The sequence below is a fragment of the Lygodium microphyllum genome, chromosome 22 (genome assembly GCF_053477565.2).
Source record: "Lygodium microphyllum isolate KBCC chromosome 22, Lygodium_microphyllum_v1.1.10, whole genome shotgun sequence".
Classification (NCBI taxonomy): Eukaryota; Viridiplantae; Streptophyta; class Polypodiopsida; order Schizaeales; family Lygodiaceae; genus Lygodium; species Lygodium microphyllum.
Window position 1 is genome coordinate 55,795,145 of NC_141156.1, and position 11,320 is coordinate 55,806,464.

The window sequence follows — 11,320 nt, forward strand, 5'->3', positions numbered from 1 at the left end:
TGTAAGAGAACAACAATACCAAAATGGCAAGTGATACTTGATGAGGAACAACTAGAGGCAAGATGATCCTTCTCATTTAGAAGAACTTGCAATATCCAACATGTAAATGACGCATGCAACCTCCATAAAAGCCCCCACTTGACATATGGCAACACAAAAGGCCTTTGAGTGCACTCAATGACATTTGCTTTTCCACATCGCTTTTCCTCAAGTCTTAACACCATCTACTAATACCATAATGTGTCTTATGGTTTTCCTTACCATTGTAGACTTTTACAATGATATGGTGTCATGATGGTCGTTTAAAATTTATTGTTAATTCTCTTGAGTTAAGAGGTAGACTTTGAGTAAAGGTGATTTTTCCTTACTAAAAAAAAGTAACCCTAGGTTTAGATAATTAAACTAGTTCCAATGAAAATTCAAAAGTGCTTCAAAATTATATGCTTATGCACACTTCTTTTATTTCATGACTTGACGCTTGCGCCGAGCATGCAATACCATGTGGGTGAGGAGTGGAAAAGACTAGGCGTCTATTTATATACTCGACCGAAAGAAGGGTTATGTGAGGTGAAAGACAACGTGGGGAGAGTGAGGATCGACTCAAACAAAGTCGCGTGATAGGGGAATTAGTGAGGTATAATTCGAGGGGAAGTAGGGCGCACGACGTGTAGCGATGTGCGAGGGGCATGGGAAGGCGAAAGGCAAGGGGAAAAATACGACTGGTACAGGGGGCTGACGATACTCGATGAGGATGAGAGAGAGAGAGAGACAGACAGACAGACAGAGAGACAGAGAGAGATGCTGTTTAAAATGTTGCTGCAGTGCCGAGGAGGTGTTTGATCGATGCTTAGGCCTTTTGTTGTATGGATAGACGTGTATTATATGCTCATGGCAACACAAGGTGTATAGAGAGAGAGAGGGGGGGGGAATCGCAGCCTGTGCGTCGATCACAAATTCATGAACGATTCCATGGATAGATAGATCGATACATGAGAGAGAGAGAGAGAGAGAGAGAGAAATTGCCTGTGGCGCGTCGATTACAGTCATGAACAACTGCATGGATAGATAGATCGAAAGAAAAAATACTGGTGTGGATTCGATGGGTGGGCTGTGGTCATGCATGCGGTTCGTGGAGGTGATAAGGCTGGTGCACATCAATGGGCGCGTGGAGGAGATGAGCAAGCCGATCAAGGCCAGCGAGGTGATGCGGGCCAACCCGCACTTCATCGTCGCCTCCCCCTCGGCGGCTAACGTCATCCCTACCCCACGCTACAACACCAACCCTAGCACTGCCTCTGCCGACGAGTGCGACGATACGACTTTCGGTAGCAGCAGCTGCGACAAGCCAGATCATCGTCATCATTATCACCACCACCATCATTATTGCCGCTCTCTCAGCGAGAGATCATCGGCCTCTCACCTGCATCGCCACCATCACACCGCCGTCCTGCCCCCCGACGCCAATCTGGAATTAGGGCAAATTTACTTCCTGCTACCAGCCAGGCCCTCCTCCCTCTTCCTCCATCGATCGGCTAAGCATAATTATAACCCTCATGGGTTAACAGAATACGATCCCCCTTCTTCCGCCCCCTTGCGCCACCTCGCCTCCTCTCCTCCCGCCATTAAACAACAGGAGCAGCATCAGCAGCAGAACCTTCTTGTGGGCGTGCCCGCCAACCCCTGCCGCTTCCCTTCCTTCCATGACTTCGGCGCCGCCATCGATCAGTTCGCCTCTCCTCTCGATCTTTTCCCTCGTCATAATTGCCTTGCAGACGATCCGGTAAGAACGGATCCTATCCCCACGGGCAAGTATCAATATGACACCTCATCGACCCCTCAGCGTTGGTCACACCACAGCCAAAAAGACCCTAGGCAAAATGGTCTAATCGGACATCGTGACCACCCGGTCCGCTTGGGGTCATCTTGGTGCCCATCCCTCACCTCCATCGCCGAAGAGGCTGCCACCCATCATTGAAAGATCCAAGGGAGCGTCTTAGCTGGCTTGAAGCTACTACCCATCATTGAAAGACCGAAGAGAGCCAAAGGCCCTAAGCCCTGTCTTGTCATCCTAGCTGGAGTCACCTAGTAGCCTAGTCCAAGGAAAAGTCTTGGGTAATGTAGTCCCTATATTTGCCCAAGGGTTTAGGTCTATGCACCTTTTTGTACTCGGGGTTAAAGGGATAAGCATGTCCCTAAAAAGGTTGCTATTGACTCTCTTCCACTATTGCCCTATGTCAATCAAGGTGATGTCCATTATCAAACTCAAATGGATGAAACATCACTGGTGTTGCCAAATGCCATTTAATATTATGCCCATTATCAAGCTCGGCTATATGAAACAACATCATTAGTCTTGCCAAGTGCCATTCAAGGTGACACGAGATCATGAAACTACTATTGGGTTAATATGTAGTGAAGTATATACTTCAACTAATATTGTATCATTTCTTAAGTTTTAAAAAAGTCAACCTTCTCCTCAAAAAAGGTGTAGGGTTTGCTATGATGCTAACCATGGTGCATGAATACTTCATAACAACAAATTGTTATTTGATGTAGCTATATTATTCTTTCTTTTGCTCATTAGTAGTGGAAATATGACTTTCTTATTACTTTGGCTCAACTTCAATACATTTGTATAATAAGGAATTGATCTTTTAGGAATTCTCAAGTGCATTACTAAATTGAGAATCGCGATGTATTAAGACAAGTCAAAATTTGTATAAAGATAGATGATGTATTAAAATTTCATGATAAATAAATTGAGGAATTTTATTTTTTATTTTTTAAATATATTTTAGTTTAGTAACATTTGTATATGTTGGGTTATTTTGTAATTTGATTTATTTAATTTTTTATTTTTTATTCTTAAAAAATTTAGAAGATTTTGAAATGTATTAAATCTTTGTTTATACAATGCAAGATACATGCCTCATACTGACGTTCAAAGAGACAAAATTGTTTATCAAAAAACTGCCTCCGTCATCACTAAACGTATCAGTATTAGCATCTTCATAAAATCATCGTTATTTGCATTGCTATTAGTGTCGTAATTTTTATCGATTTTGCAATACTAATAGTGACGAAAATACCCATGATTTGTGATGCATATTGCAACGCATGTAGTGAATTTGCAATGCTAATAACAATGGTTACATAGAAAAAAAAATTGTGGCAGGGCAGTAAGCTTCCCTGCCACATATAGCACTATGTGTTGTATTTATATTCTACAAATGGATTACATGTTAAGTGTGCAATACTCCCAAGATGATGGACCACGCTTGCCTCTAGTCGTACCCTCGTTGCCTCCCCTATTATCGCCAACATCCTGGAGAATCTATAGCCTCCTCCCTAAGTCTCCGCCAATCATCTCCGCTTAGCCACTCAAACTTTGAGGGGCCACTCTTGAGTGCCTTGCATGCGTGATTGTCTGTGTGACATGTATGTACACATGCACTCCATCATCCAGCCAATGGAAAACCTCTCTACCGTAATGGATACTGAAAACTCCTCGTGCAAGGATGTTGTTATGTAGTCCTTGCTCCCCTCTGGTATGTTCTTCCAATGGTATAAGATGTTGTGCCAAAAAACTTGTTGCCACAACTCTCTCATGCGAGACATCACCCTCCTTCCCTCATCATTCATGAATCATGACTCCTGTCCTATCATCTACGAGGTATCCATATCCCTATGGGGTAAATCTAAGGTGTGTCCTCTCCCACCTACAACTGCACTCTTGGGCATAACCAAGAGACCCATGTACATCTGATGTATCCACAAGGGTGGTATCTCTCAAAGTAGCACCCATAGGGGTGCCACCTCTACGGACTGGTGAGCAAAAGATGGAGTCACTGGAGTAGATGTCCCCACAGGTGTGACAAATCCTATAAGTGAACGTCTCCACTAGAACGACGAGATGGAGACATTACATCAGTGCCTCCACAATACCCACCTGAGCCACCCTCTCTTGAACCTACATGAGAGCAAGGAGTAGCAGTTGTATCTCGAGTCAACCGCAAACTCAAAGCATCCACATCTCCGTAGCATGCCCCCCAAAAACTACTCCCTCCATCCGGGCTCAATCTGGAGCGTCGATCTCATCTACTAGAAATCAAAGCATCAGAGCATGCTGAAGTACATATAATGGAACGACATGATGGTGTCCGAGACAGCTTTTGGTTCGCCATATCTCTAAATCAAGCTATCTGATCTGGAGACATACGTGTGAATATCTCCTAGAACTCCTCATCGCTTATCCCTCGACTGATCTTGCTCTCCAAATATCATTGAAGGTCACCTACACAGACAAAAAATGATGTTACTTAAAATGCATATTTTAGAGTATCCTTATAACCGATTCATCAATGAATTAAATAGGTGGATGCTGCAAGTATGATGTAGCTTATGGTCCCATATCAATCTCCTAACACAACTCTGCATACACTAGAAGGTCGATAGACATGGCTCCACAAAAATATGAGTCTACCTTGTTCTCAAAGAATTCATGGCCTCCCATCTCTCTGTCATCGTTACCCAATTCTACCTCCTCTATACACTCCAAGCCATCTTCAACCTCCATCCGTTGCAATATCGACCCCTCCACCTACATACTCTCCTCACCTACGTTGGAAACATTGCTTTCATCATATACTCTTGCATTCCAAGGAGCTAAAGGCACAACATACCACCACCAAGGTTGTCAAGGGTTTGGATAGAAAATTACATGTTCAAAATCACATATAGGAGAGATTCAACATTTGTAACATATATGTCATGAAAAAAATTAAAAAAATAGTTCATGCACCTATTCACAATGGGCCGGCAAGATAAACGTGTTGCGTAGATATGTCCATCTTATCTCAAAATCTATTTTGAGAAATCAAGATGGACCTCGTCAAACGGTTGCCCCAACTCCTTCCAATACCACTTTGAACCACTACACATCAAATATGATCATGGAGAAGCTACGGTAATCCACTAAGATAACACTTTGCAAGTTTCCAAAATACTCCATCTCATCTATAACGGTATTTGGATCCGTGGCTCGCCATCGGCTCTCTCTTACTCGAACTTTGCCATGACACTACAATGTGTTGTGGAGTGCATTTTATCAATGCACTCGATGAGGAAATGTTGCCCACATGACCATGTCACACTATATATTTTTTACTATACATTGAAACGGTTAGATTAGGTATCACATATAAAATCTAGATATGACAGCTTATAAAACATATGGTCACCTTCGAACTACATCCCCTCGAGAATTCCCACTCCTCTGTATGTAGAAACCTCCACCCCTTCGCGAGAAGCTGTGATCAATCAAAGCTCCATGTAACCATCGCATAAACATAAACCGCGGCATCTCCTCCAATGCTCTCAAGATATCGAATCGGTCAATGGTGCGTACTCCGTTGAAATTTTGATCGTGCTTCTTCTCGATCTTTCTTGGCTTGCTCGTACCTAGTGAGCCACGTTTCCATGGATGCATAGCGCAACATACAAACACGATTCACTTTCTCCTCCATTACAACATCCATCCTTTTTTCTAATCCATTTCCAACCACCACATCTCTGGTCAGTCTATCATTGTCATTCAACGACCATAACATATATACTATTGCCTGAATCCACTATTCGTAGTCACCATTATGAAATATACACTAACACCTCCAACACCAGCCAACCTTTAGCCATGCTATCTTCTAGCCGAGCTCATTGTCGCACAAAGCCTTTCAAGGTTTTCATGAAGCACTCCAAGAAGAATATCCATTGCATATGGACAGGTCCCACAATCTCCACTTCATCTACAAGATACACTAGGAGGTGGGTTTGTATCATGAGCATGCTAGTGAGTGAGTATTTCTCAAAGAGGAAAACCATCTCCACTGCTCCCTACCTTGCGAATTTAATAGAGGATGTCTCAATCTCCTTTTGTGAGATCCATTGCATTAAATCTGACAATATGTAAATCACCCATGTATTTTTGAAGTGAGGTATCTCACGATCGTAATCGGTAGTACAAACTGCCACAAATGAAGAAGCATTATGAATACCAACTAGACACTAAATAGCAAAATACACAAGTCACTTACAATCTAGGCTAGATGATACCTGATATATCTTGTGCGAATCATGGGATTTTAGCCCTGATAGTTGGTTATCTTAGAAAAAGTGAATCTGAGAAAACACATTATACTCGTCAAAGTGCAAATAGACTTGATAATTTGCTTCAAAATGCGCTCTTCTTTAGTGGAAAGAATCCAAGGAGTGCAAGGTAGTTATAAGTGACCATCAATACGCACTAAGCACCTTCATCTTGCCTACCTCCTTCAAATCCATTCATGCCCCTGCATTGTCTCTCTTTCCTATGATGTGGTTCCATAGTAAGCAGCCCACATTTTTGAGAATATGCATGGGATCCAACAAGTGGTTGATCTGTAAGTGGGTCTAATATGGAACCTCATAGAAAACTAAGAATCCTCACATTCTGTTTGGATGTGACTCCCTATGGACCATTTAGATCAAATGGGTTTACGCCATCCATAGCAAGACCAAGCCGAAGATTCTTTGACTCGCATACAAAGCCTAGAAAGGTAGAGTCAATGTGGCTCCACGCACATGAATCGGCCAATATTCATTGGACTAAATCTATGCATCTATTTTTTGCATGGCACATTGTCAAGCTCGCCATGTCGGACGTATGAAAGATGTGGCGTATACGTAGGATAAGTGGAAAGTGTCTAAGAACTTTATGAGGGATGGTTTGTCCTTGCAAGTCTTGTCATTACATGCAATCACCACACTTTGGACATGTCTCCATAGTCCTGTACTCTCCTCAAAATAGCACGCAATCATTAACACATGCATGGATGTGGTTGAAGTCCATGTCAAGCTTTCATAAAATATGTCATGCATTATCATCTCACGAGACTTAGGCATGGTATTTCCAAGTGATAATATATGATACTTTAGCAATCTGAAAAAAAATCATAAAATAACTTGAAAAAGCATAAGTGTTTTTTATAATTGTGTTGAAAAAAAATCAACATAGTGTATGTAGAATGTAGTTGAACAACTCAGTCACACTCGCATCACTCCACCCATATTTTTCCTACACACTTAGGAGTGCAAGTAGTGTCTTCATGCGAGATACTTGGTACCCATCATATAATGGTATGGATACTTCCTCTTGTTGGGGTTAAAGACGCCTCTACCTAGCCGCCCATGTATTACTACACTGACCATACCCGCCACTGCATACTACAGGTGGTGGGCGCCCATCACCATCACTTTATTCTTTATTCTTTTAGTGACAGTTTGAATAAAAGAATGTTTGGTCACACATTGTAACTGTTGGAGTTCCCATTTGGTCTCTCTATCATTCTTGCTCTTGCTCTCTTGCCATAGCTCTTCCAAGCAAGATTCGATCCTTCTCTCCTTTCAACTGGTATCACAGCTGGTCCTTCATGAGTACTTCTTGACATCGATGCAAGGTATGGGAGTTCTTCTCTCACTCAATTTTTAGCTCACATGTTCGCTGTAGGGTTTGAGCTTTTGGTAGCCATTGGAGAGCTTGGTTGCTTATGTAGCTTGATTTGTGGCCTTCCTTGTCCTCTTGGGGACCCCCCCACCACTTGGAACCTTTGTAGCAGTCCCCAACCCCATAACTATTGCTGGCGCAATCACACCATGTTGACAGACGTTTTTTCCAACATGACGGAGATCTACAGCAACTCCTCAGCTATTTGCCACTTGTTTATGGTCTATTGAGACCCCATGGAAGTTGATATTGAGCTTAGGCACTTCCACATGACTTGGGGAATTTGATCTTGAGCTCCTCTTGGTCGTATAAATAGTAGCAGGCCTGATTTCAACCTATCCTAGACATTTACAGTAGCCCCCATCTCATTTACTTTATCTGGCACTTGGTTATGGCAGCTTGTTGAAGCCTCCCGACACTTGGCTTGGGGTTTAGGCACTGATATTTATGGTTGGCATTGAGCATGGAGCCAATTTAGCTCAGTCATGGACTATTTGAACAGTATTGTCATAAATAGGGTAGCACCTTGTCATTGATCTTTACAAGTACATATGATGGTCATTTGATGACCGATGATGCTTATATATCAGGGAATGTATGCGTATGGTTTGCCTATCGATTTGAGCTTGGTTTGAGCACTAATTTTCTCATTTTACAGAGGTTATTTGCTGTTGGAATATTCAGGGCTAAAGCTCATATGCCCCGTCATTGATCTTTACAGGTACATGTCATGGTCATTTGATGTTCGATTATCCCCGGATGATGCCTATATGTCAGGGAATGTATGCCTATGGTTTGCCTATCGATTTGAGCTTGGTTTGAGCACTGATTTGCTCAATTTATAAATGTTATTTTCTACTGGAATATTCAGAGCTCAAGCTTAGGGCTCAAGCTCATTTGCTTATGTTTGGATATGCCTATTGGATTCGGGCTATGTCTTGGATGTATACATTGATGTACGGACTCTCGGGGATCAACATAGAGCTTGGATTTGCTCTTGGATTATTGGTTGAGCCTGAGCTAGCTTTACATAGCATTTGGATCTCCATATTTGATGTACTTATGGCATCTACTTTGCTTATGTCTGACCGGTCTTGATATGCTTGGCTTATGCCACTTATACATGCTAGTTATAGTGTCTTGGAGTTGATTACTACTGCGGCTTACTTGGGCTTGACATTCGATTTATTGGAGCTTACCTTGGCTATTTGTTGGCTTTCCAGAGTTACATTTGGATATACTTGATGTCTATGGATGCTATATATGGATGCTACGGAGCATATATGCTCGGGATGCCTCATTGATGCTTGATCTTGGACACTTGTCACATGTATCTCTTACATGCTTTGTTCAAGCTTTCTTGCTTGACATTTACAACTTTTGTGCAAGTGGGAGTGTCTTTGGATGCTTGATAGACAGACATTGAGCAGGCAGTTTATGCTACTTGAGCATTCAGATACTTGAGATTGGGATCTTCACTTGGATGTTACATGGTTGATATGTTGTAATCCTCACAGATGTACTTGGGCTGGTTTGGGCTTTGCGCTCCCTGAGCATACATCTATTTGTGTCAGGTCTTGCCAATATTATGTACATTTTGCCCTATTACACAAGGGGTGTACCAGCTTACTAATGGATTCATTTGACATGATTGGGTATTTACTCAATGTTTGCATGACTGTCACTTGTTGATTTATGCCCGCTTGATGTCGATTATGCTTTGATAGTCAATGATTGACTTAGTGCATTCATTTTGCCTACAGTTTGCTCTCATTGTACATGGCTATAATTTATTATAGCAAGCAGTTATGCATGGACTAATGTGCAATTTTCATGCTGATCATCCTGATTTTATATACTTTTGATGGTACTTGGTGGAAAGCATTATTAGCTATTAGTTTGTGGTCATTTTGCCTTGGTTTTGTTGGTATTTTAGCTTTTTACAGTAGGAAACAACAAGCAATTTTGAACTGTCTCCACCGTTTTGGACTGCACTATGGCATCTTCTTCCACTAACAATGCTATCTTCATATCACTAAGCCTAATGGTACAAATTATGCCTATTGAAAGAGCCAAGTTTGGGAGGTATTGGTATAGAAATCTCAGATCAAGCCACTAAGGATGCATGGAGAGCAACCCGAAACTACGATTGATGACAAATGGGCTAAGCTTGATGAGTTATGCAAGTCTACCCTCATCTTGTCTCTCACTGAACATGTGCATTACAATGTGGTTGAGGAAGCACAGAGTGCTTGGTAGAATTTGGGATAAGATCAAGAACCTCTATGACAAGAAAATTCTAGCAAGTTAGATGTATTGGCGAAGCAACTTATGGACCTGCGCATGAAGGAGAATATGACAATGTTTGCTCATTTTAGCCAGTTCCATGCTTTTCTCAAGAACTTGACTTCACAGGGCATTACCTTCAATGATGAGGTTACTCCAATTTTTTTGCTTGGGACTTTGAGTGAGTCATGGGATGTATTCCACACTGCCTTATGTGCTCCTACTACTATTTTGAGCTTGCATGATGTAGAGAGTGCTCTTCTGTAGGAAGAGCTCAGAACTTGGATGTCTCTCATGTGTCGCATGATTTGACTATTAGAGATAGAGATGGTAATGGAAAGAATGACCGTGAGTATGGACGTGGTAGAGACTCGTGGAAGTCTAGGTCTAAGTCGTGTGGTAAGTCGCACATCAAGTCTTGTGGGAGAAATGCTAATGTGACATGTCATCATTGCGGCAAGAAGGGTCATATACGCCCACAATGTCATGAGTTGTGCAATGAAAAGCACAAATAGAAGGGGAAAGACAAAGTATAAGAAAAGTCCTCTGGTCACAGCATTATGCTTGTGAAATCCAGTGTGAAAATCGAGGAGATAAATGTCATGCAAATTGATGACTCTGATGGGGAGTACATACTTGCAGCTAGTTCTTGTGATGCTACGCTATTGACCGAGGTTCACTCTATCTATGCTCAGTGCTAGTTTTTGAATTCTAGTGCTTCATTTAATATTACACCATGTCATGAGTGGTTACATTCCTACCACATTGTCTCTGGTTCAGTTCCCTTGGGTGATGATAGGTCACTTGCTATTGTTGGCATTGGAGATGTACGGCTGCAAGTCTCTACTTGCAATACTTTTCTGTTACAAGATGTACGTCATGTACATATGCTCACATGCAGTTTCATTTGGAAATTCTTCCTACAAGATCGCCCGTGACAAACTTGTGCTTGCTAGAGGTGTCAAGGCTAGCAACCTCTATCCTCTTGTAGTTGATGGATCCTATGTTGACCATGTTTTGTCAGTCAGTTCCATCCCACATGTATCTCTTTAACATGCACGTTTGGGCCATATGTCTTTAAAGGGAATGAAAATGCTTTTTGATTTGCAGTACTTACCGCCCCTCGATTATGCATGTTTTGATTCATGTGAGCATTCTCTTTATGGTAGACAGACTAGGAATACGCATAAGAAGTTTGGTAGGACATGCATTAGTGAGCCCTTGGCATTGGTACATTCGAATGTCTGTGGGCCCATGCCCTGTCACTCTATGGGTGGTGCAAAGTATTTTGTGACGTTCATTGACAATTTTTCGTGTAAATTCTAGGCTTACCCCATTAAGCTTAAGTCAGATGTCTTGGATGTGTTTCAAAGATGGCTTGCATTGGTTGAGAACCAGACTAGGCATAGATTGAAATGCCTTAGGACTGACAATAGGGGAGAATATGTGTCATGTGCCTTTGAGCAGCTATGTGATGAGAGGGGTATTAAGCGT

The 11,320-nt window shown here is 42.0% G+C and overlaps 1 protein-coding gene across 1 annotated transcript; it reads left to right on the forward strand.

Moving 5' to 3' along the window:
* The first annotated feature begins 577 nt into the window (after window positions 1-577).
* LOC148017170 (uncharacterized) lies at window positions 578-2,481 on the forward strand. Its single transcript, XM_087662951.1, has one exon. The coding sequence runs from the start codon at window positions 1,100-1,102 to the stop codon at window positions 1,973-1,975; it is 876 nt and encodes a 291-aa protein (XP_087519077.1). The 5' UTR covers window positions 578-1,099; the 3' UTR covers window positions 1,976-2,481.
* Window positions 2,482-11,320: the final 8,839 nt, after the last annotated feature.

What these genes read in the sequence shown, in the direction of transcription:
- LOC148017170 (XM_087662951.1), top strand. Translation starts at nt 1,100, where the DNA reads ATGGGTGGGCTGTGGTCATGCATGCGGTTCGTGGAGGTGATAAGGCTG.